General features: G+C 35.4%; 1 protein-coding gene across 3 annotated transcripts in view; it reads right to left on the bottom strand.

The window, feature by feature from the left end:
- Nucleotides 1–27,963, bottom strand: part of LOC150098277 (uncharacterized) — a 188,190-nt gene that overhangs the window by 8,085 nt on the left and 152,142 nt on the right. For all 3 annotated transcript variants that reach the window (XM_090406100.1, XM_090406099.1, XM_090406101.1), the window contains one exon: nucleotides 10,373–10,517. In XM_090406100.1, the coding sequence (XP_090262226.1) occupies nucleotides 10,373–10,517 (145 nt within the window). The remainder of the gene's footprint in view (nucleotides 1–10,372; nucleotides 10,518–27,963) is intronic.

The raw sequence follows: 27,963 nt of genomic DNA, 5'->3' as shown, positions 1-27,963 counted from the left end.
ATCATGGACAAAATTAAAAGACACACGATGCTTGGGTGGAAAGCATTTGAAAAATTACTTTCAATAATCAAAAGCCAACTTTACTTCAACCCAAGGTCCATTATGCCTGAAAAGAAAAGTTTTTAACCAATGTGTTCTTCCTATATTGGCAGATGGCTGTAAAACATGGACACTAAATGCAAAGGAAATTCAAAAATTAAGAACAATACAATTTAGTATGGAAAGAAGTATGCTTGGTATCACAAGACTGGATCATAAAAGGAATGCATGGATAAGAAACTAAAGTCTCTGCATCATAGGAAGAGCGAAACATCTGAAGTGGCAATGGGCTGGGCATGTTGCTCGAAGATAAGATCAACGATGGATAAAAAAGTACTGGAATGGATTCCATGAGAGGAAAAATGACCACAACACTGACCTAAATCATGGTGGATTTACCCTCCTGCAAATCTGATGATATCATCAGATTTGCAGGAGGGCCACTGACAGACAGTTTTGGAGTAATCTTGGAAAGGCCCTCATCCAGCAGTGGATCACCAATGGCTGATAATGATGATGAATATGTAAGTTGTATACATCATATAAAGTTGACTGCATGAACAGCTCAATTAGTAAAACCCATTGTTATCTACTGTCACAGCAGGTCCAAAATGCCGTCTAAGAGAATAAGGCTTGACTGAGAAAGGACAAGCCTTATAAAGTTACTTAATAACTTGTTTACAGGCTATATGGCTGGTATACATATTTATACCACTATGAAAATAACACGAGAAACCATGTGAGGTTGTGAAGAATATCATGTGACTGTCGGATACCAGAAATGGTTGGCAATGATCAAATGACGCAATACATCGTTGCACTATGAAACAAGATGTTTCTGACAGCAGAAGTCTATTTGACTAATTCGTATAACAAAAACTGCACTAATTTGTGTAGGTTTTAATTATGCATTTTACTAAATTAATTAGTAAAAAGTGTTTTGTTGTTGGTCATCTTATTTAAGAATAATCAGTGTGATTGGGTGTAGATAATGATGGGGGGGGGGGGGGCAAGGGGATCCTGCTATTTCCATATGAGAATGGGTAATTAATTTATACTTGTTTTTCACTCAGGTCTTTCCAAAGTTTATACACACACGCACATCATTTTATGACAGATTTACTAATTTCATTTTATTTTACAGCATACTATTTCATGGATCTGACACATCATGTTCTAGGCAAGTTTTGTTCCAGGAGTCAGCTAAACATGCAAATGGACTATGTAACTGTAAAAATCATGAATTTTCCAAGCTCTTTTGAAATGGCCCTTGTAGTATGTAATGTTCTTTACATTGTGAATGCTTAGCTTCACCACCTAATTAATGTGAAAGTGGACTTCAAGTAAAACACTATGCACTCGTTTTCTTTCATGTGTGCTTGTTCCATAAAGTAAGACTTCAAAATGGAGAACTGGACTTAGGTGACATACTGCACTATATATATATACACACACACACACACATCATGCTTTACATGAGGTGTGCTGATGGTGCAGTAGGGTTCACAGCACAATGTCATGTTAGTTACTTCACTCCCATGAATGCCATATGAGCATTAAAGTCAATCTAAAAAGTGGTAGGTTATCACCAGCTTAGATGACACATATGTTTGCTTAATTGGCGACTTCTGTTTTTTAGGATCTGTGATTAAATTTTGAAGAAGAGAAAAAGTTACCTTAGAAAGGGCTAAAGACAGTTTTTAATGATTTTGCAATATTTTGAACCAGAACTGAAAAAAAACTGTAGATATTTCACTAGAAAAACTTTCTGGTCAAATATCACCTACGACATTACAAGCTTTTGATGTCCCACCACCTCAAGTATTGATATGTATTCCGAACTACATTCCTCTTGAATATTTTTCACTACAGCTTTATAATTTAAGTCCTAAGCATTTACTCCAGATATCCAAAATATCTTTAATTTCAATGTCCATGTCACTTTTATCATCTAATTCTGTTTACTGCACTTTTCTACCATTTCTACATTTTTTCTAAGCCTCCAAAACATTTTGCCACCTTCCTGATATTTATCTTTCATATTACCAGTCTTCCCATAATTTTTACACATAGCTTAGTTCTCTTACATTTTTCTCTGTATTCTCTTAGGTCTCTTGTCTTAAGAGAATACTTTATGTTCAAATATCCTGGATATCTGGAGTAAATCTGCCAAATGACTTGCTAGAAACTTGCAATATGATTTCTTCTTTTCCCAGACATAATAAAAAATCAGACCTCTGCCATAGAGGTCCAATTTTTCTATCCTTACAAGCAACCTCACTACATACCTGCCTGGCTGAATCAATGTTTTCTTCAGGGTTTGCCAAGACCCCAAGGTTTGATTCTTGTTTTCGAACTCTTTCTTTTTTTTTTTCTTCAATAATGCTTGTATAGCTGAGTCTGCAAGTTCACCTGTAAAATCTGTTCAACTTTAATTTAAAAAAAAAAAAAAAAAAAAACTTTCTTTTCAATATAAATTTGAAGTAGGATAAAAATGAATAAGTGATGATCATTTCCAATTTCAAATCCCCTGTATACAATAGTTCATGTAAATATATCACTATCAAAGACAATATAATCAATAAGATGTGTCTTTTTATTATTATATGAATTTGTGCACATCTTTATGTAATGTTAGTAGTGACTAGTCAATGTCCTTAAACAAAAATCCAGCAAGTACCTATCATTAGCTTTGCACTTATCTCCTAATTTTCCCCAAACAATTCTATATGCCTGGGATTCATTTATTATCCTGCTGAGATCCTAGACATAAATGTTTCATTGTCCAATTCCACATTTTGAAACATGCTCACATAAACTTCTTGAATGGCAGACAGTTTCAAGTAGTGGTGATGAATGTTATTACTACTCTCTCCTTTCTTACATTTTTTATTTAGACTGCACCTGTTTTAGTCTTCTGTCTCAGAATCAGGAGAATGGGTTGGCAATTTGGGATTTAACAGACCAAACTGTGTTTCTTATTGGAACCATAATGCAAAATGATGGAACGACAGGACAGAACTTCACACTGGCTGGGACGTCACCTGGTTAAACAAGCCCTCTGTTGTTTTCATCAGGGAACTAGGGCGAACAACAAAAAAGTCAGCTACTGAATTTTTGCTGAAGATGATTGGTACAATCAATGTAAGAAACATCAATGGAACTAGCAGAAAAACTGGATAAGTACCAGATCAATATAATAAGTGTTAAAACAAAAACAGGTGCGATATTCAGCAATAAATACAAGATATTCTATTCAGGCGAGAATTACATAGACATGTAGAAGGAGTAGCTATTGCCTGAATCTTGTCATGAATAGAACTGCTTACCATTCAATTTTCTTGAATGGCAAGCAATATCAAGCAGAGTGATATGGGCAAATATCAGAATGGACAATGAGATTTATTTGTGCCCAAAAGAAATTTGTACTGTTTCTAAGGAAGAAATGGAGGGATTTTCTGAGGCATTAGAGAAGACAACGAGCATGACAAAAAGGAAAACTTGGTCCTTGTTGGATATCTAAACAGCAGATTAGAAATGAATACCAGACATGTAGAAAAGAGCAAAACTAATAATGGTAATTATTTGCTGGATTTCTGTTCAGGATATGCACTAGTTATTCCTAGCACCATGTTTCAACATAATGCACACTAATTCATGTGGAGAGAAGACGCAAGAAATAACATAGTCTATGAGATTTTTCTTATTGTTGATAGCAATGTTTCCCACTGCTTCAGGACAGAAAAGTATACAGAGGGTTTAAAATTGGAAGTAATCACCATTTAGTTTTGAACAGGATAAAATTTTATATTGAAAAGAAGAGTATGTAAGAAAGTTTTAAAATGAATCAAAGTTGATCAGCTTGCAGACTAAAATACAAAAAATGTTATTCAAGAAAAAAATGAAAGTTTGAAAACAAGAACCAACCTTGTAGATTCAGTGCCAAACCCTGAAGAACAATGATTGATTCAGCCAGAAAACTGAATGGGTTGAAAATTCAGAACTCCATTTGGGGACTCAGGAAGTTAAAGCGGCTATATCAAGGAAAAGAAGAAAAGTGTCAAAAGTTAAGTCTGCTTGTGCTCTTAGAGAATACTGAGAAAAATGTAAGAAAGTGAAGCACTGTGTAAAACTAGCTAAACAAAAGTCATGGGAAGACTTTAGTAAGAACATAAAAAGAAATATCAGAAAGGTAGCAAAATATCCTAGAGGTTATTGAAAAATCTTAGAAATAGAGGAAAGAGATAAAGATATTATAGATGTCTGGAGTAATTACTTAGAAAAACTGCTGAATGAGACAAGCATTAGCAGCATGGTGAAAGATTTCATTCAACAGGAAGACAAATACTTGAAGCAGGAAAAATCCATCAAAAACTTGACATGCAAAAAAACAACTGGAGAAGATATCCAATCAGAAATACTCAATACAGAGGTATACAAGTTTTACAGTGGCTACACTGCATAATTTAGAAGGCTTGGTCAGCAGGTCAAATTCTGGATGATGGGAGAAGAACTTTCAATAATACACATCTATAAAAAGGGAAATAAAACTGAATGTGAGAATTACATAGGAATTTCAATACTGAGTGTTCCTGGTGAGATTTATGCAAGTATAATTAAGAAATGGGTAAGAAAATTTGAAGAAGGCAAGTTTGGAAAAGAACAAGCTGGATTCGGGCCAAATAGATGTTGTCATGATCAAATTTTCACTTTAAGACGTTTAAATAGTGGAGAATTCATGAGAATATCACAAGAATTTGTATTTAAGTTTCATAGGAAAGGCATACAGTACAATAAAGTGCCAAGAGAAAAGCTGTTCTAAATGCTATGGTTATATGTTGTGAACAGGACATTATATCAAGCAATATTAATTGAAAGAAGTACAGGAAGATGGTGTGATTTTAAATAAGACATAAATGAGCGATTATCTCCACTGTTATTCATCATCTTTACAGATCATATTATAAAGCAAAGTAGTATTAGATCTGATATTAAAATTAGAGATGTTAATCTCAGCTCTTTACTATATGCAAGTGATGTTGTACTTCTAAATAAATAAATACTGCAGACTTATACAGTTTGCAGTATTCCCTGACTAAACTAGATGCTGTTATAATAAATTTAGTTTAATCCTTTATCCGAGTGTGAGCAAACAAAGTTTGCGCCTGAAAATATCTTCAGGACTCTGGTAAGATAGCAACACTGGGTAACTCATAGGCAAAGGTGGACCAAGCTAACATCACTGTTGAATGCTGTTATAATAAATTTGAAGTAGGCAGACACACTGAAAACATAAAATGCATCCTGAATGGAGATCCTATAGAACAAGTAAAATATTTTTGCTTGTTAATTATCATTTTTAACAGGAGTTGAAATAAATATCCAAAAAATGAATCCTCAGACAATTGTTCCAGATGGGAACAATATATTTCTATTCTACTGAAACATTTGATGTTAAGGTTTTGGGATATCTATCTTTGAATATATAATCCATAGGATTTATTCTCCACTGCAGTTCAGAGAAAAAATTTCACTCTCACAAAATGATGCTGTCTGAAACACACACTGCTTATATCCTCTCTATAAATAAAACTTTTCTTTTATTTCTGTTTTGTATTTCAATAAATTTAAATTATCAATATTATTTTCCTTGTTAATATTAACAATAAACAAAGAAATACTATTTTTGCATCTTTTTTTTTTCACTATGATAAAAATATGCACAAAATATGATAAAAATGTGCACAACTTCACATGGAGAGAAGAGGCAAGGAATAAGAAAGTCTCATTGACTATGTTATTGTTGATAGTGATGTTTTTCTCCCTGGTGCAGGACACCAGAGTGTACAGAGGATTTTGTCTATTTAGTCTTGAGCAGGATAAAATTGAATTCCATATTGAAAAGAATAGCATGTAAGAGTTTAAAGTGAATAAAAGTTCAGTAGCTCTCAGATGTGAACTATAGACTAAAATACACAAAGTTTATTGAATTAAAAATGAAAGTTTGAGAACAGGAACCAAACTTTGGAGATTAAGTGGCAAGTCTTGAAGAAAACCCTGATTGATTCAGCCAGAGAGGCATGTGGTGAGGTTGTCTGCAAGTATAGAAAAATCAGAACTCCATGGTGGACACAGAAAGTTAAAAAGGCAGTGAAGGAAAAGAAAAAAGCAATCAAAAGTTCCTGGCAAATAAGTCTGCTTGTGCTCTTAGAGAATACAGAGACAAATGTAAGAAAGCTGAACACTGTGTAAAATTAGCTAAACAAAAGTCATGGGAGGACTTGGGCAAGAACATAGAAAATAAATATCAAGAAGGTGGCAAAATATTCTGGAGTTTGTTGAAGAAGCTCAGAAATGGAGGAAAGAGTGCTGTAAAAAGATTTAGAGATGATAAAGGTGATATGAAAACAGGAGAAAAAGATATCCTTGAAGTATGGAGTAATTACTTCGAAAATTTGCTAAATGAAACAAGCAGTGATGCACAGTGGTAAAAAAAAAAAAACTTAACAGGCATACAGTCAGAAATACATATCCATACTTGAAATAGAAAAAGCCATCAAAGGCTTTAAATATTGAAAGGCAGCAGGATTCGATGATATTCGATCAGAAATGCTGAAGTATGGTGGCATAAAAGTCTTACAGTGGCTATACTGCATAGTTCGGAAAGCCGGAACAGAGGGATGAATTCCAGGTGATTGGAGTAGAGCTCTCATAATACCCATATATAAAAAGGAAAATAAAACTGAATGTGAAAATTACAGAGGTATTTCCCTACTGAATGTTAAATGAAACAAGCAGTGATGCACAGTGGTAAAAAAAAAAAAAAACTTAACAGGCATACAGTCAGAAATACATATTCATACTATAATATAAATAGAAATATAATTATATAATTATAAATAGAATTATAAATAGAAAATTTATTTTATAAATTTTCTATTTATAAAAATAAAAACAAACAGAATCATAAGATTATTGGATGAAGCTCAGCCTAATGAACAAGCTAGATGCCAACAAGATTCCCTGCTACAAGTCTGCAAGATGTATGCATATACTTGAGAAACAGTTGAGAAGAAGTGTGGAAGAAAAGCTTGGTGAAGCTGGATTCAAGCCAAATAGAGGCTGTCAGGATCAGATCTTCACTTTACGACAAATAGTTGAGAGAAATCATGGGAATATAACAAAGATCTGTATTAAGTTTTGTCGATCTGGAAAAGGCATATGACAAAGTGCCAAGAGAGAAGCTATTCAATACACAAGTTATATGGTGTGAATGGGGCATTATATCAAGCAATAATTGGTCTTTATTTGAGTTGTAAGTCAGCAGTTAGAAATGAAGGAAGTACAGGAAGATGGTTTAATGTTAAATCTGGTGTGAAACAAGGATGTACATTATCCCCTATGTTATTCATTATCTATATGGATCACATTATGAAGGAAAGTGGTATGATATCAAAATTGGAGATGTTAACGTCAGCTCTTGCTTTATGCGGATGATGTTATACTTCTAAATAAATCTGCTACAAGTCTGCAAGATTCCCTGACTAAATTGGATAACTGTTGTAATAGATACGGTATGAAGGTCAGCAATAAAAATATGCAAAATCGTTGAAGACGTCGACTGCATTGTGAACGGAGAACCTGTGGAACAAGTAAAACATTTCAGCTACTTAGGCACAATTTTTAGTGAAGATGGTAAAATAAATATGGAAATAGACAACAGAATCAACAAACCTGGTATGGTAGGAAGTCAACTGAATAAATTCATATGGATTAAGAGAGAGATTAGTCGGAACACTAAATTAGCTGTATACAAGACAGTGTTCAAACCAGTTTTAACTTATGGATCTGAGAGCTGGGTCAGAAGTAAAACACTTGACCAAAGACCGCAGATATGAGAGTCCTGAGAAAGATTAGAGGTGTGAACAGATGGCATCAATGGCAATATCATATTAAAAACGAGGATATTAGGAAAGAACTTGATATTGTCAGCATCCAGGAATGTGTTAGTAGAGCTAATCTCAGGTGGTATGGTCACTTAAACAGAATGGGCAAGGAAAGATTAGTAAAACAAGTATTCTCTTCAGGTTGGCAGGAAAACGACCCAGAGGAAGACCAAGATATAGGTGGATTGATACGGTGCGAAGTGCCTTAGACGATAGAAATATAAGATCTGATACTGTTGGAGTCTTGACAAGTAACAGACTGATTTGGAGGAAAATTGTAGACAGGAAGTTAGTAATGATGTAAATTTTTCATGTAGTACTATCATATCATATACACCTTTTGAGGGTACATGGCAGGAATTTGATGATGATAAAAAACGTCTGACACTAGCCAAAAAAGAAATACTAAAATTAGCAGATGTAAGTGGACAAGATATCAAAGATAAAAAAGGCTACACAATATTTTTCAAAATTGTATAACACCATCAGCACTGTTGAAAACACTAATACATGGAAGTCAGAATAATATGAACATTTTCCAGAATTACAAAATTTTGAAATCGAACAAGCAATGAAAGATATGAAAAATAATAAAATGCCAAGAGAAATATAGAACTAAAAATCTATTCAATAAATGCCTAAAAACAGAAAAATATACAAACAGCTGGAACAATGCTATTATGATACTCTGACAGCAAGTTATATATAGGTCTATAATTTTCTATTTATAAAAATAAAAACAAACAGAATCATAAGATTATTGGATGAAGCTCAGCCTAATGAACAAGCTAGATGCCAAAAAGGATTTAGCACAATTGACCATCTGCAGACATTGAATCAGCCAAGAGAAAAATGCAGAGAATACACTATGTTACCTAGGGTTTTATAAATTATAAAAAACCTTCAATTCAGTTGAAAAACAGGAAGTCATTGCTATTATTATAATAGCAATGAAGAAACATGGAGTAAGCTAAAATTATATACAGATAATGAAATACATGAAAAAGCAACTGCTAGTATCCTTATAAATGAACATAATAACCATTCCAAATAAACAGAGTACAACAAGGAGATACTATTTCACCAAAATTATTCAGTGCAGTATTAGAATATGGCCTGAGTGAATTAGATTGGAGTGACATTAATGGTAAAAAAACTAAATCATTTATGATATGCTGATGATATTGTAGTAATAGCAAACAACAAAACAGAACAAGAAGAAATGATGAATTAAACACAGTATCAAATAAAGTAAGATATACATAAACTATGAAAAGACTAAAATGCTGACAAATATTGAAGGAAACAAGATAACAGAAGAACAAACAACAATAGATAATAACAAAATAGAACAATATGAGAATATGTATACCTTGATAGAATCTTTACCTCAGGAGAAAAAAAAAAGAAATCATTTATGCAGAAATAAAACAGAGAATTCAGCCAGGGTGGCTTTTGGTAAACTGAAAAAATTCCCATGCAGTAAAATAAAACCACAAACTAGGGCTAACCTTTTTCAACTAGAGATATGGCCAATAACCAAACAAATACTGGACAAAATAAAGAAAACTAAGTGCAGAATGGAGAGAGAGAGAGTCATGCTAAACATCAAAATGAAAGACAAAATAAGGAATGAAGATAAAAGGAAAAAAAGTGGTGGATATATGGGAAGAAATTTCAAAATTAAAATAGAGATGGGCAGGACATATTGCTTAGATGAAATGAAGGAAGATGAATGCCTGGATGACCATGAGAAGATAGATGGAGAATGTTGGCATCAGAAAGCATTCAACAGAGAAAGTTGGAGGCCTTTAAAACATAAATGGTTATCAAATAATGGGCTAGAAGAAGAAGATCATAATTCTTAATCCCAAATAGTAATTAAATATATGTGGGTGTGTTTTGAATTATTCCGAGAGGAACAGAACATTTTATTTTGGTTCAAAACTATTACAACCCCTCATTTTTAGTCAAGATGGCAAATGAAATATGGAAATTGACAACAGAATTAGCAATAACACAAAAGTAAGTGTGTGTATCTAGCTTGCAGAGACTTTTACAGCTATTGAAAGAACTATAGTCAAGCATCTGCTATTATTATTAACCTGTGTGAAACTCCATTTAAGTTGCACGTATTGATTTTGAAGGAACTTTTACTTCGAACCACATAACTTAGTAATAAACAAATCAAAATGTGAAACAAGAAACGCTTCCACTACAGTGATTCAATTCGAAGATTACATTGTTTGAGTAATTCATTTAGAAAAATCTTTTTAAATGTACATGTAACAAATTTATTCATTTCTCAATCCCTACAGTCTGCAATGTGAGTGGAGAAGTAATTAATTATAAACTATGATCAGATTCTCAATGTAGGAGATTATTACCTGAAGGACTAAAGGAATCCAATATATCAGAATTTCGACAAGATATTCCACCTCCTGAAGAAGATATCAAGGATTCTGCGCTTTTGACAGTCCTTAATTTCTTTGGATTTGTATGAGATACATCTAATTCTGTAACAGCTTTGTCCTGCAACAGATGAAGTTTACATTAATTTAGAATATCAGATTAAGAACAAGTTCAACAGATTTGCCTTCATTGGCAGTATGTCTGACAGTACAGCAATATGATGTCACCATAATAATTGCAACAGTCTCTCTAGCACAGTGGTTTCACTTAATCAGAAAGATCTGCATATTGATCTATAAATGTGAGGCAGAATGACCAACAAGATCTTTACACTTCATGATTTATTTAAAAAAAAAAGCATTTTATAAGAAACTACCACTTATGAAATACATCTGAACATCCTCAGTGCAAAATTATGAGCATACTTTAAAAAATATTTTTTAAAAAATCAGCTAACGCCTTTTTGTTCCTGTATAGGGAGTAGGCGAGGCCGTTTTTAAGCCCTATCTAACTTTTGGAGATTGAGTGGGCAGTTCAATCTCCACTGGTAGCCAATCAGAGATAGCTTGCCCAAAACTATCACTAATTAATCGGCACGCAGTGAAGAAGGTGGCTAGTAAGTGCTGTCATCTGGTGGTCCCTAAACCTAACACAATATTTTTAATGTCTGAAAATAGTGTAGGTTCGACGGCCGATTTTCTTGAGTTTACAGGAGAAAAAACCCACTAGCCTGTGCCAGAGAGATTGACTAACTCTGGAACCGGTCGAGAAAAGGCTTAGAAAAAGTTCCTCTAGTCGCCGACTAGATTCGAACGTCTTTCGTCGTGCGGCCAAGCGCTGTAGAGTGCAAACGCCACTTCTACTGAGCTACACAGGATAATAACAGAAATGTAATCTCCAAACAACAGTGTCTTAAAAACAAACAAAAGAACTTTAAAAAAAAAAAAAACTGTGGTTTTAAAAGATTTGCATACAATATATTTAGTCCATTACTATCAAGTAAACAGGACCTTCTTTTTTGCTTAATGACCTTCATCTGTGTTAGGAATTCTAAATACCCATAAAAATTACTAAAAATTAAAAATATTACTTAAAACCATTAATTATTATTATTACGGGCTCTCCAGGGAGGCCCTAAACATCATGTCCACACAACTATACGACATTCTCGCGGTATCTATCATACCTTGCCTTGAACTCACTCACCGTCACAGCACCCACAACAGACTCTGGCAGCTTATTCCACTCATTTATCACTCTAAAAGTAAAGAATCTCTAACACCCCTGCTAACCACACTCTTGCCCAGCTTCCATAGGTGTCCCCTAGTTCCACCACCACCAGTCCTGATCTCAAAAATATCCACTGAATTAATCCTATAGAAACCCTTTAGCAATTTGAATGTCTCAATCATATCTCCCCTTTTCCACCTATCAACTAATTTCTGCAACCCACAAATCTTCAACCTGTTCTCATATGGTTCATTCCATTGACCCGCTATCATCTTAGTCACTCGCCTCTGGATCCTCCCCATAATAAATTATAATGAATTATAAAATTCTCTGCTAGTTTCCAGGAAATTAAAAGATCACAATAACCAGGCACTTCTAAAAGTAAGGGAACAAAATATATTATAGTCAAGAAATCCAAGTAAGATATTCACGAGGTAAGTCCTGAATTGCATTTTTTTTTTTGCAAGTTCAAACTTCAGCTTAAAAAGTATATTTTTTAAGATAAAACATACTTTTCACGTATAGTTGTTCTCTATAAGTTTACATCCCCCCCCCCCATCACAGAAAGATTCTACAATTCATAAGTCACAAGGGTCACTACTATTGTACTAACCGGTGCACTAGCAGAATTATTTGTTAGACAAGTGGTCAGTATACTTACTCTCCAACCAACATGGGTTCAAATGCTGCCATGGATATGATGTTCGTGAATGTCTTTATGATGAATGTCAATGTATGAAATTTTTTGAAGATATTCCAGATGTAAAAACCTCACATAATTGCAATTTACTTATGTTTATTTTCTGCAGTAAATGGGTTTATTTTTGTTACATGATAATAAATAAATAAATTCTGTTCTCATTTTGCAAACTTAATTGTTCTTATCTTAATTGTTTACAAATGTGTGCCTTAGCATTACTGGAACTACTGTTGTGTCCCTATTTACGATTATTAAACTTTCCTTTTCTCCTTTCAAGTGAATCTCTATTTTCTGTAATCAAAACTTAACTATGCACGAGATATTACAAAATTCAATTTAAGCTTTTTCTCCCCTTAGTGTCCCTAATATTTATATTATACTGCGCCTTTCAGGACATTTAGTTTTAGATATATAATTTGAAAACAAGGAGCAAAATACAAAAACATGTCTGAGCGTGAAATTATTAAGCAGTCGTGACCCTCTATCTCGTAACTTAACACATTAATTTCACCACGTGATTAGGTTCATACGTTTTTCAAGTGGTGCATTAGGCGGCAATTTCAGACAACTGTATTATTAGTGAATAAAAGTTTTATTTAAAATTGCAAACATGGTACAATTCAATTTCTATTATATAAAACACAATTCAATACTAAGAATAAAGATTACAAAATTACACAAGCAAAATACAAGTATTAGGGCAAAATCCTATATGGGAATTTGCGATCATGGCATCATAACAGACTTTATAGATATAAATATACACATATAATCCTGGAACAAATTAACACTTTACTTAACCTTATACTAGTCAGAATGCTCTATATTGCTATAATACCATGGACATTAATGTTTATTTTCAGTTTACCTTATCTAACTTACAGAACAAAACAATATAGATTAAACTATCCTTTCGCTATACCCATACATACATTTGACCTTTAAGACACTCTCATATGAGATACCATGCGCATACATAAATCTCTAGCACATGAATGCTTATCAAATAATATAAACTAGTTTACTCTCACTCTGCTCTGATTTGTACTAAAGTCCTAGTATATCTTCGACTGTCCAGTAATTAACAATGATTGCCACTATATGCAATTTCAATTGATACAAGATTTTACAGTACCTTTCTAGGACAAACCCTGGTTTTCACATTCTATACCTTTCATGTTTGAATTAAGGACACACACAGGATCTTCTATTCTATCACTATGGAACTCATCACGTGAGCACGGACTTCTGTATGGATCTTCTTTCCCTCGATACGAGTACTGAATGATGAGATACACAGACAATTCCTTCCTTCTTATAACTAGACGCCGTTCCTCATCGCTTGCAATAGGATTACGGGATCGAATTCCCACAGACTTTGTTTCCTTGTTGCGTAGGATGGAGATAACTCCTACGCTGTCACTCAGGAAAACCTGTGTTACCTATATGAAATTTTCATGAAGAAACTCTGAGAAAAAAAGCCTTGTGTGTGTGTGGGGGGGGGGGGGGAGTTCTAACCCTTTTATCTGCATGGCCCCTATCGGCACCTTCTTCAATTTCTTTTCTTCCCCCCTACTGGAGTCGATCTCACTCACCAATTAAAGTTGCGTTTTTCTGCCCAAAACATGCTATTGTTCCTCGCACGCGACTCTCAAGTGACGACGTCTCACTTCGGGAGTTGACCTTGAGCGATCGTCATTTGTTTTAAGCTAGCTTCTATACTAAATTAATCCCCTTTTTTGAATTTACTTGAATATTTTAATCTCCTTTTTTCAAGTGTTAAACTAGCCTCTCACATACAAATTCTTATCTCTAATCTTCTTTACCTTACTTAACCTATCTTTTTCATATCCTCTTTTGTAATAAGATTCCCTTTTTCACTATTTAGTTAACAAACAATTTCTGCTATATTTATTTTACTTGGATGCAAGCATATTTTTTGTCTTTCTTTAAATATTTTGTATTGGCTACATACATAGGATTTTATATTTTTATTTTCTTGTTACACCATGATAACTGAAATTTTAACATTCTTGGTTATCAGGGTGTAACAAAAGTCCCCCTTTTAAATAAAAATTTTTTCTTAAAAATTTTTCTATGAAGTGTTCCTCTTCTCATATCCTGGGTTTTCCCCTTCCTCCCCCCCCCCTTTTTTTTTGAGATTCCACATTTCTTGGATTTCCTCCCTATCATCTGATAAACCTTCCACTCCCTCTCCTCTCATCCCTACAGGAACTTGCTGTTTGTTGAAGAAATACCTGGTGAATTGTATGCACCGAGCTCTGCTATGTGCTTTATCCTGATTGTATCTCCCTCCTTTAGATTTCCTTCTCATACTTTTCCCCTTTGTGCCCTTTGTTGAGATCCTTTCGTCAGACATCCATTTATCGGAGGCATGCATCTTTAAGGGATAAACTCCTTTCCTGTGGTCCACCTTACCATTTTGTCAGGGCCTAAGGTTATACCGGGTTTGTTCTAGTAATCTGTCTTCACTCTGACCCCCATAGACCCCATTCCCCGTATTTGTCGGCATTTGCTTGTTTGTTATGCTTTCCCCCATACACTGTATAAACTGATTGAACCTGGAGGACTGTCGATCTGAGACTGGAATTTCGCCCTCTCATTGACAATCAGTACTATTCCCTCTTCTTGAGGGGGCATTCACATCATGTCTTCCTTCTTGACAAAGACTGTTACCTCCTTTTGTAGTCCTTCTCCTTCTGTATTCACTCTCCATCGAATCTCCATGGCATACCAGCTTATTAGACCTTGTCCTAGTTTTAATCTATCAGAGTGTACTACCAGGATTTCCCTTGTTTAGATTTCTCTCTTATTTTAAATGTCACTGGGGGACAATTTTTCTTGAATTTCATATGGTCTGGCTGTGCTCCTTCCAAACTTCCCCCCCTTTTTATTAATAGAATTCTGTTCTAACAAGACCAGATCGCTGGGATTCAGATCCTTGTATCTCCTCAATTTGTTAGCATAATTTCTTGCCCTTTGTGAGCAAGCCTCACTGGATTCGTACACCATCTCATACACAATTCTGTTATTGGCGATCGGGCTATTGAGATAATCATCAATGTCTGGAAAGCCCGAATGTACATGGGAATTTCTGAAATCAGCAGGGAAGGTTGACTCAAAACCATAGAGGATAACGGTGGGGGCTTCTCTGATGGCGGTATGTAGGGCAGTTCTGCATGTGAATAACGTGCGAAGTAAAAAGATATCCCAATTCGAGATCTGGAGAGTGGATATTTTAGACAAGGTAAGCTTCAAGGTCCTGTTCAATCTTTCCACCATTCCATTTCCTTGAGGATGATAAGGAGTGGTGAACAATTTCTTTACTCTTAACAACTTACACAGCTGTAACATGACTTCAGCTGTGAAGTTGGAGCCCTTGTCAGAGAGAGAGAGAAGTGTCTGGGGCGTCCCATATCTAGAAATAATCAGCTTGAAAAATTTATAACTTACTGTTTGGGCCGATTGGTTCTTAATTGCTACAGCCTCTGGATATCATGAAAACATGTCTATGACCACTAAGATGTACCTATTTCCCTTCTTAGTGATAGGTGGGGGGGGCCCCACGATATCCATGGCTACAGCCTGAAAAGGATGCATGGGATTAGGAAAAGACTGAAGGGGAGCCTTACCCACAATGCTGGACTTCTGCTGACACAAATGACAAGAAGTCACATACGATTCTACATCTCCCTTCATCCCCTTCCATATATATCGATTACGAACTCTGTTCCACATTCTATGCACCCCTTGGTGACCTGCCAGGTCAGCGTCATGAAAGGTGAATAGCAACCATGGGATCATTTTCTCTGGAACTACGATTTTGTCCTTCCATCTCCCTGTGATGCTTTGTTTGGACAATAAGAGACCATTCGGATCAATGTATAGTGTGTGATTAAAAGAATCTTTAATAAGGAACTTCTCTCCTCTCAAAACTTTCTCATAAATCTCCCCCCATACTGGATCTCTCCTTTGCTCTTCGATTATGCGAGACTTATCCTATACTTGTTCTAAAGAATTTAATTCCCTTCTTGCCTATTTCTTTTCTTTGTATATAGGGAAAATCACCTCTTTACTAGGACTGACATCACTATCATGTACACCATCCAGAGATCTGGACAGATAGTCGGCAACCACGTTCACTGAGCCAGGGATGTATTTTACTTCCAAATCAAATTCTTGCATCTCCAGAGCCCACCTAATGATTCTCTGATTTTTGTCCTTCACTGAGGATATAAATGACAATGACTTGTGATCAGAGCGCAAGATGAGATTTTATCCTAATAACATATACCTGAACTTTCTTAATGCATAAACAATAGCAAGAGCTTCCTTTTCAATTACTGAGTAATTTATCTCAGAAAGCTTTCTACTGATAAAGGCGATTGGCTTAAACCCCCCTTCCTCCTTCTGCTCTACAACAGAGGCGATTGTATCATTGGAAGCATCAGCGGAGAGATAAAATTCCTTACCCAGTTTGGGATAGGCCAGGACAGGTGACTTAGTTAGAGCTAGATTTAAGCGTTGATGTGCAATCTACTGTTCGTTTCCCCACTCGAATTTTTTTCCTTTCTTTGTGAGTCTAACTATAGGTTCCATCAGTTTGGAGCATTTGGGAATGAACTTCCTGTAGAAGTTGATCATTCCCAAATACCTCCTAACATGCCTTACAGTTGTGGGAGTTCTTGCCTTCAATATGGAAGATTTGCATTTAGAACACTTCAGAGATAACTGAGCTCTGTTAAGCCTTTCCATGAGCTCTATGAGTAGTCTTTTATGCTCCTTAACACAAGATGAGTAAACCAGAAGATCATCCTGGAAACAGATAACCCCTTCTCCCAACATATCTGACAGCACAGAGTTCATCAGACTCTGAAAACTCAAGGCTGAGTTCCTGGCCCCCTGAGGGAGTCGACACAGCTGATACTTCTGCCATCTTGTGGTGAAGGCAAAGTATTTTCTGTCCTCCTCCCTCAAAGAAATCTGGAAATAGCCAGAGTTCAGATCTAGTTTGGAGAAGTACTTAGCTCCCTACAGGCCAATCAACGTCCTCAATTTTGCACACAGGAAAATCTATAGGTTTTGTGACCTTATTGATTTCCCTCAGGTCCAGTACAAACCTTAACTCACCATTAGGCTTTTCTACTAAGATAAATGGGCTATTCCATCTAGAATTTGACTTTTCAATAATTCCAGCCTTCTCATATTCCAGGAGTAATTTCTTGAATGTTTCCATATGCTTTAGTGGGGTCTGATATTGCCTCACATATATGGGCACATCAGAACTGATTTTAACAGCATGTTGAACCAGGTTAGTACAAGAAAGCGAGCTGATCTCTTCTGTGAACACTTTTGGATACTTGTGGAATACTGAATTAAACAACTCCATCATGTGAATCCTTTCCTGCTCAGAACTAAGGTTCTTAATGGTATCTTGGATCAGTTTATTCCTCCACATGCTGGACTCCTCTTCCCAATCCTTCAATTCAACCTTTCAAGGCTTCTCTCTTCCCTACATGGTCTTGCATTCTGCACTGCGGCCTGCACTCTTTTCCACAAAGAAACAGTATTCCACTTGCAAAATCACACATAAAGTTATGTTTTTCTAAAAAATCAATCCCCAGTATGATTTGATTGCTAGTGTCTGCAGCCTAGGGTAAGACAAGCATCTCATGCCTGATATTGATAGGAAAGCAGGGTATGGAAATTCTTGCCTTCACTCTCATGACTGAAGAAAGCTTAACCTTCACAATTCCCATGATCTTGATGGGTTGACTTAGTTTAGTAAAGCTATTAGAGACTACATCCTGGAATGCCTCAACCAAATTTTCTGGGATTACCGATATGTGAGCACCAGTATCAAACAGGAATTTACAGGGTATACCCTCTATCAAACCTTCTACCAATGGCAGGGGCAATTCCCTTTTCACCTCTGCTAAGGAAACAGTTTGCATTCTTACCCCTTCTCCCTTCACTGAATCATCTCTCCCAGTTGAACTACCGACAACCGCACTTATACTTCTCTCATTCTCTTTACTTAACCCCTTTCTTAGTTGTTCCCTCAGAGAAGAGGCTTGCTCCATTTCATCCAAATTTTTCTCTCTTTTTCTGGCCAGGCTAAAGCACGAATCTAGGTCCTGGGCCCCTTTCTTAAATATCACTTCTCTTAGTCAATCACATAATCCGATTCTAAACTGTTGGAAGGCTAACCACTTCAAGTGGGCCTTTTCCTCTGGGAACGAGAACCTCATGGATTGTGACACAGACATAATTCTGCTCAGAAATTTAGATATACTTTCTCCCTCCTCTTGTAGGCAATTATACAACTCCTTCAATACTTGGGAACTCCCCTTTTTCTAGCAAATTCTGAGACCAATATTTCTTTGAATTGTTGATAATTCAAGGCTTCCCTTAAGAACGCCTTGGCCTTTCCCACCAGTTTAGTCCTGAGCAAGACTAGCAACTGAAAATCAGTCCATCCTCCAACTCTCCTAAGCTCTTCTATGTAACTAAAAAAATTTAGGACGTCATCAGTCTCCTCACCCGAAAATTGTGGGAACACCTGCTGTGGGTTAATGTAATGAAAAAATTCGCTGTTATTCATGCCTAAATTTACTACTAGAGGGTTCAGTCATACTTGCATCCAATTTACACTAATTTACTCTTTAAAATTTTCAACAAAACTTAACTAAACTTTTGCCTCTCAGTTGTCTGACCTGCACCCAAAACCAACTTGTTGTGAATAGCTTATAATTAAGATTTTAATTAGCTAAACTACATCCTGTCGACTGCGCCATTTATGTTGTGTCCCTATTTACGATCATTAAACTTTCCTTTTCTCCTTTCAAGTGAATCTCTATATTTTCTTTAATCAAAACTTAACTATGCACGAGATATTACAAAATTCAAATATTTAAGCTTTTTCTCCCCTTAGCGTCCCTAATATTTATATTATACTGCACCTTTCAGGACATTTAGTTTTAGATATATAATTTGAAAACAAGGAGCAAAATACAAAAACATGTCTGAGCGTGAAATTTTAAGCAGTCGTGACCCTCTATCTCGTAACTTAACACATTAATTTCCCACGTGATTAGGTTCATACGTTTTTTAGTTTTAGATATATAATTTGAAAACAAGGAGCAAAATACAAAAACATGTCTGAGCGTGAAATTTTAAGCAGTCGTGACCCTCTATCTCGTAAATTAACACATTAATTTCCCACGTGATTAGGTTCATACGTTTTTCAAGTGGTGCATTAGGCAGCAATTTCAGACAACTGTATTATTAGTGAACAAAAGTTTATTTAATATCGCAAACATGGTACAATTCAATTTCTATTATATAAAACACAATTCAATACTAAGAATAAAAATTACAAAATTACACAAGCAAAATACAAGTATTAGGGCAAAATCCTATATGGGAATTTGCGATCATGGTGTCATAACAGACTTTATAGATATAAATATACACATATAATCCTGGAACAAATTAACACTTTACTTAACCTTACAGAACAAAACAATATAGATTAAACTATCCTTTCGCTATACCCATACATACATTTGACCTTTAAGACACTCTCATATGAGATACCATGCGCATACATAAATCTCTAGCACATGAATACTTATCAAATAATATAAATTAGTTTACTCTCACTCTTTTACTGTCCAGTAATTAACAATGATTGCCACTATATGCAATTTCAATTGATACAAGATTTTACAGTACCTTTCTAGGACTTGTTTTTACGATCTATACCTTTCGTGCTTGAATTAAGGACACACACACACAGGATCTTCTATTCTATCACTATGGAACTCATCACGTGGGCACGGATTTCTGTATGGATCTTCTTTCCCTCGATACGAGTACTGGATGATGAGATACATAGACAATTCCTTCCTTCTCGTAACTAGACGGCGTTCCTCGTCTCTTGCAATAGAATTACGGGATCAAATTCCGCACACTTTGTTTCCTTGTGTTATCTATACAAAATTTTCGTGAAGAAACTCTGAGAAAAAAAGCCATGTGAGGGGGTTCCTAACCCTTTTATCTGCATGGCCCTTATCGGCACCTTCTTCAATTTCTTCCCCCCCCCCCCTACTGGAGTCGATCTCACTAACCAATTAAAGTCGTGTTTTTCTGCCCAAAACATGCTACGGTTCCTTGCATGCGACTCTCAAGTGACAACGTCTCTTCGGGAGTTGACCTTGAGCGATCGTAATTTGTTTTAAGCTAGCCTCTATACTAAATTAATCCCCTTTTTTGAATTTACTTGAATATTTTAATCTCCTTTTTTCAAGTGTTAAACTAGTCTCTCACATACAAATTCTTATCTCTAATCTTCTTTGTCTTACTTAACCTATCTTTTTCATATCCTCTTTTGTAATAAGATTCCCTTTTTCATTATTTAGTTAACAAACAATTTCTGCTATGTTTATTTTACTTGGATGCAAGTATATTTTCTCTTTAAATATTTTGTATTAGCTACTTACATAGGATTTTATATTTTTATTTTCTTGTTACACCATGATAACTGAAATTTTTACATTCTTGGTTATCAGGGTGCAACACTACCATATGGTTAAGCAGCACTGAAAGAAACGAAAGAGTTGCATTTAAATAGTGAATTTGCTCAACATAATAATATAATCCTTAGTGAATTATATAAAAGATTATACTTCTTCTTCTGCAGCTTCTCCCACTTAAGTGGAGTCACTGTTGATGATGAGTCTCCTCCACATCCTCCTGTTTTGGGCTGTCACCACATCCAAGTTCTTCATCCTCAAGTCCTCTTCTACCAGCTCCCTCCATCTCTTCTTTGGCCGCCCACACTTCCTCTTTCCTTGCACATCCATCTGCATGACCCTTCTTCCCACATATTCGTGCTCCCTCCTCATCACATGACCAAACCATCTCAACCTTGCCTCCTGTATTTTCGCTCCTAAGTTCGTAACTTTCACTGTTCCCCTGACATAGTCATTTCTCAGATGATCCTTTCTGGTCACACCGCACATCCACCTAAGCATTCTCATCTCTGCTACTTCCATCCTGCTGATGTTATTTTTCCTCAGGGCCACAGTTTTTATTGCATATGTCATAGATGGCCTCACTACTGTCCTATATAAAAAATTATACATACAACATTATTTCTATGTCTGTTTTTAGTATTCCTATTGTAACATGCAATTGCTTGACTGATAGTGCCCATGTTGTCGCTTGAGATTTGCTTTGGATCTTGTATTACTAATTTCCTCCAAATTATTACTATCAGCATTCCAATATAGTCATACTTAATATGCTGGTCTTCATTTGGGTCTTTTTTCTGCCATCTTAGCATCAGACTCCTGTTTCGCTAACCTTTCCTCTCCTATTCTGCTTAAGTGATCATACCATCTCAGTTTAGCTCTACTCACACATTCTTGAATTCTAACGATGTCAAGTATCTTCCTAATATCTTCATTTTTAATATGATATTGCCATTGATGCCATCTGTTCACTCCCCTAATTTTTCTAAGAACCCATATCTGTGGTCTCTAGTCTTTGTGTGCTTTATTTCTAACCCAACTCTCAGATCCACAACATAAAACTGGTTTGAATACTGCTAGTTTAGTGTTTTGGCTAATTTCTCTCTTCTTTCATATAATTTTATTTGACTGTCTCCCTGCCATACCAGCTTTGCTTATTCTGTTGTCTATTTCCATATTTAATTTACCATCTTCACTAACTGTGCCTAAAGAACTATAGAAATTGTTCTATAGATTTGAGAATGCAGGCAGTTTTCATGTTCCTGTCTATTTTCATAGTTTTGGTCTTTTTATTGCTGATTTTCATACCGAATTTTTTAATTCAGAGAATCCTGGAGACTTGCATTGGATGTATATAGGAGTACATCATCTGCATACCACAAAGAGCTAAGGTTGATATATATCAAATTCTAATGTCATGTTTAATGCCATTTTCTTTCATAATGCAATCCATATAGATGATGAATAAGAGTGGAGAATGTGTTCACTCTTATCGAACATCTGATTTTACATCAAACCATCTTCTAACTGCTGACTTACAACCTAAATATAGTTCGTATGTCACTTTGTATAATGTTTCATTTATGCCATATAATTGCACCTTTTTTAAAGGGCTTGTTTCCTGGCACCTTGTCACATGTTATTGTGACAGATCTCTTTTCCAGATTTATGAAATATAAGTAGAGATCTTCTTACATTTTCATGGTTTCTCAACCTATCTGTTGTGAAGTGAAAATCTGATCTTGACAACCTCCATTTGGCTTGAACCCACTGTTCTTACCTGGAACGCTTAGAAGAGAAATTCCTCTGTAATTCTCACATTCAGTTTTATTCCCCTTTTTATAGATGGAGCTAAGAACTCTACTCCAGTCTTCTGAATTATACAAGTGTAGCCACTGCAAAACATTTATACCTCCACATTTGAGCATTTCTGATTAAATATCTTCTACTCCAGCTAACCAGCCAATAAACAAAATATAATTATTTATATTCAGTTAACTCAATATCTACAACTGACTTTTAACATAAAAAGTTGGATACATGCAAAGGTGTGGGTTAACACCATGTTCAGTCTCTAGAGAGCAGGGTTTTCAGATTCTGTACAATAGGTTTACAACCTTTGTTTTAAGTCATACTAAAAACCATTCAACCAACAGAGGGTTACAAAAATCATGTAATCAAGAGGTGAGTAGATATATCTGTTGATCACACAACAAGTCAATATGACAACAAAATACAGCTTCGGTGACAGGGTATAACTCTCACCAGTTTAAGGCATGCAGCAACGATTGCAACAGCACAGGTAATAAAAAAAAGATGCTGTCTGAAACAAATCAGAGTTGCAGTTGTCCTACAATGCAGCAGGCAGGAACACTACAGAATAGTGGCTGATGGTGGTGTGAAAAGTTTTCTTGGCTTACATTACATTCCCTGAATGAAGCACAGATCTTCTGTGAACAGGAACGTGGAGAAGTTTGCTACACTTTGTTGGCTGGCTCAATCACCAAGTATACTAATTCAGAAGCTGTAGAATGAGATGAAATGAGTTATTTGCAACAGGGATCTTCCTGGTCCAGTGTGAAGCATTTGCATAAAACAGCATCTGTTTTATGCAAATGTTTCACACTGTTATTAGGTATACATCTACCTAATAAACTGATCAGTTGGCTGAGTGAGCAGAGCATATACTCTCTAACCAAAACATTGTAGTACAGCAGATTCCACTGTATACATGGATATTTGTAAATGTCAAGATAGAAGATGAATTTTATCATCTAGTATGAAACCACTACTCTCCTTATTGAAGTTCTGAATGGCTTGAAAGTGTGATCTCTAGAGCATGAATTTATAGACACAGTTTATCAAAACAGTCCCTTGCTATATTCAATACTTGTATGCTAATTACAGAACAGTCAAAGTAAAAGTCAACTTCATGATTTCAAAAAATATACCATGCTTTTTCTCAATGTTAACTGATATCCCTTCTTTCTTGCAATAAGGATATTGTTGTGTCCTTTTTAGAATTTTTATTCTAACTAGTAATTTCCTCTCATCTATGTTCTACTATTATCTATGCTCGAGATATCACCAAAATTTTTACTAATATCTAAGTTATTTCTCCCCTTAGTTCCCCTAATATTTGTATTATACTGCACCTTTTGGGATATTTAGTTTGAGACATTATATACAAAAACAAGGAGAAAGAACTAAAATATGTCTGAAAGTGAAACAATGTTGCAGTCGTGACACTTTATCTCGTTTCTTAACACATTAATTTCCTGCGTGATTAGGTTCGTAATTTTTCAAGTGGTGCATTGGACAGCAATTTCAGACAACTGTTTTACCATTGGACAAAAGGTTTATTAAATTCCTTAACATGGTACAATTCAAATTTTAGTTATTACTCGATTCAATGCTATACTAAATATTTACAAACTGACATTAGCTTATCATAAATAATTAAGCTATGATCCTATAATGGGTATTACGATCATGCCGCCATACACATTCAACACATAACTTCATATGACATGGACATATAAGATTAATTCACACTATTTCACTATCCAGACTTAAGTAGCTTAACTAAACCATTTACTGCACTAACACATAACTATGACATTTAAACTTTCTTATACAATATAACAGACATGAAAAATTCTCAGGACACTTAATAACTCATATAACATTAACACTAGCCAGCTTACTTTCAATATATATTGTCAGATACTAAAGTCTTAGTATTGTTTTCTTGGTCACTTCAACAGTTCAGTATTAGAATAATGATAACTAATACAGACGAATCTTAGTTAACATGAGATATAATTTACAGTACCTTTCTTTCCTGAGTTTTCCATATGGGCCTCTATCTTTGTCTGATTGAAGTATCCTGGTATAACCTCTCCGATAATCTGCTTCTCCTATGTTCCCTTTTGAATTGAACTATGCCTACGTGGTCTTTACCTTTCGTTATTCAGGACACACTTCGAATTGTCTAAATAACGGCTGTGCAACTCGCGACGTGGATATCGATTTCTTTAAAGCTTTCCCTTTTTCGTGGTTGTCACTGAAGTTGAAACACAAAGAATATGCTTTCTTTTCCTCGACTATATGGCATTCTTCGCTCCTTACATAGGAAATACGGAACCGAAATTCCGCTCACTTTTGTTTCCGTGTTGTGACGACGGAGATATAACTCCAATCTCGCCACTCAGGAAAACACCGTGAAACCCATACGAAGGAGCTCGCGAAGAACTCTCCTGGAACAGAACCAAAAGCCTAAAAAGCCTCTTGGGGGGGGCCCAACCCTTTTATACTTGCTCTCCTAACGGCACCCTCTTTAACTTCTTTTCTCTGCCCCCTACTTGATTTTACTTCACCGACCAATTAGGGTGGCGTTTTTCTGCCAAACGTCCTTTGGTTGGCGAGCCCGTAACGATGTCTCAATCCGGGAATCGGCCCTGAGCAAGTGTCTGTTGTTTGTCTTTTGCTAGTCTCTAACTTAATCCCCTTTCCAAAATTTCTCTATGAATTTACTTAATATTTTAATCTCTTACATACTCTAATACTTTAGCCTCTCACATACCATCTCTTATGACTAATCTCTTACATACTTTAGTCTCTTATTATATTTTAATCTCTTACATACTCTAATACTTTAGCCTCTCACATACCATCTCTTATGACTAATCCTTTTCTGTTTTATTTAGTTAAATTTTCTCTCTTATATCATATCACAACATTAATATATTCTTTCTTTTTATTAGTTAGTTCAACAAACACCTTTATATTTTATATATTTTATTGAATGCAAGAATATTTCCTTTTCTTTTAAATAATTCATCTTAATTAGCTATTAGCTTTAATGCAGGGTTTTTTATTTATTTGCTCTTCATGTTACACCATGATAACTGAGAATTCTACATTCTTAAGATATCAGGGTTTAACAATATCCAGCAATGGTGAGGAATCTGAAGATAGGAAGCAACCACAGGGACATGCAGTGAATGCATCAAAAGATGTAAGCCTACTGACCAACCAAATGCCCCTGGAAATTTCCAAGTATCTCCAACTCATTCCTTGGCTTGTACCAAAAAGTATGTAATGTAGGCTAGATCTATTAGAAATCAAATGGTAGAATGCATACTAATGGTCATCAACTAATTGACAAACCTCTAAATGGTGAAGGAGTTCACAGCATAAACTTTTAAACTTTCTCCATTATTTTAAAAAGAACTAAAGTGAGAGAGCAATAATGGGAAGGTAGTGGTAGTTAATTTTTTTTTCTTTTTTGAATAGATATTTTTTTTGAACAGAATAGATACTGGCTAAATTAATTCCACCCACAAGGTGAGCTATCTGGTAATCCTGATCTAGAATTTTTAGAACAGAATTTTTTCAAACCACGTCAGACTAAAATTCATTTACCACCTGAAGATATTCCATGTCCTGAATGGGACTGGACAGTGCAGGTGCTATGTACTTGGCCAAAAACAGAGAAATACAATACGGAATGGATTCTATATTATCTCTGTGATTTAATAAAAAAAAAAGGTCTGGCAATAATTTATCTGAAATTTTTTTTAAAAAATGCCAAAGTATTATTATTATTTTTTTTTTGAAAAAAGATTAAACAAATCTACACAAATTGGGCGAGAAAAGATTAGCAAAACAAGTGTTCTCTGCTGGGGTGCTTAAGGGTCAAAGCTGTATAACTGAGAGGAGACCTCCACATAGCCTTTAAAGGAATGCAGAGAACCCACTAGGACTTCTGACCTAATGTCCAATCCTCCAATTCACGTGGTGCACCCTGTTAGGTATCTACTTGAATACTGAATGAACGAGGATGAGCTGGCAATTTCGGATTTAGCTGACCAAATTGTATTCTTATTGGTTAAACCAAAATAAAAAATGATGGCACGACATGACAAAATTTCATGCCAGCTGGGGTGTCGCATGGTTAAACAAAGCCCCCGTTGTTTACGCCAGGGAACCAGGGCGAACAGCGAAAAGTCAGCTACTGGAAAAAATCTGAAAACAAACCCAAACTCAACGTCACCAGAGTTAAAGATCGGTACTATCAACATAAGAAGCCTGAATGGCAAAGAAATGGAGCTAGCTGAGGAATTAGATAAGTACCAGATCAACATAATAGGAGTGACTGAAACAAAAAAGACAAAAACTGGCGAGATCTTTCTGAGCAATAAATACAAAATGTTATATTCAGGAAATGAAAATTAAGGAAAAGAAGGAGTAGCAATAGTATTCAACACAAAATACGAGGCTAATCTTCTTGAATGGCAGTCGGTCTCAAGTAGAGTAATGTGGGCAAATATGAGAATGGGGACTGGACAATGAGACTTACTTGTGCCTATGGTCCCACAGAAGGTTCTACTAACGTAGAAGTGGAGGAATTTTTTGAGCCTTTAGAAAAAGCAACTGACACAATGAAAAAGGAAAAGTTGATCCTTGTTGGGTATCTAAATAGCAGAGTAGGAAATGATTGTGAGACATACAAAAATATTTTGGGAAAATTTGAAGAAAAGAGCAAAGCTAATAATAATGGCAAATATCTGTTGGATTTCTGCTCAGGACATGGACTGGTTATTACTAACACCATGTTCCAACATAAAAATGTGCACAAATTCACATGGAGAGAAGAGGCAAGGAATAAGAAAAGTCTCATTGACTATGTTATTGTTGATAGTGATGTTTTCTCCCTGGTGCAGGACACCAGAGTGTACATAAGATTTAAAATTGGAAGCGATCACTATTTAGTCTTGAGCAGGATAAAATTGAATTTCATATTGAAAAGAATAACATGTATGAAAGTTTTAAAGCGAATAAAAGTTAAGCAGCTCTCGGATGTGAACTGTAGACTAAAATACACAAAGATTATTCATGAAAAAATGAAAGAGTTTGAGAACAGGAATCAAACCTTGGAGATTCAGTGGCAAACTCTGAAGAAAACATTGATTGATTCTGCTAGAGAGGCATGTGGTGAGGTTGTCTGCAAGGATAAAAAAATCAGAACTCCCTGGTGGACACAGGATGTTAAAGAGGCAGTGAAGGAAAAGAA

Source organism: Typopeltis vanoorti, chromosome 16 (assembly GCF_054136105.1).
Source record: "Typopeltis vanoorti isolate ZY-2024b chromosome 16, IOZ_Tvanoo_1.0, whole genome shotgun sequence".
NCBI lineage: Eukaryota > Metazoa > Arthropoda > Arachnida > Uropygi > Thelyphonidae > Typopeltis > Typopeltis vanoorti.
Note: the sequence above shows the minus strand (reverse complement) of the source record. Positions and strands in the feature narration are given on the sequence as shown.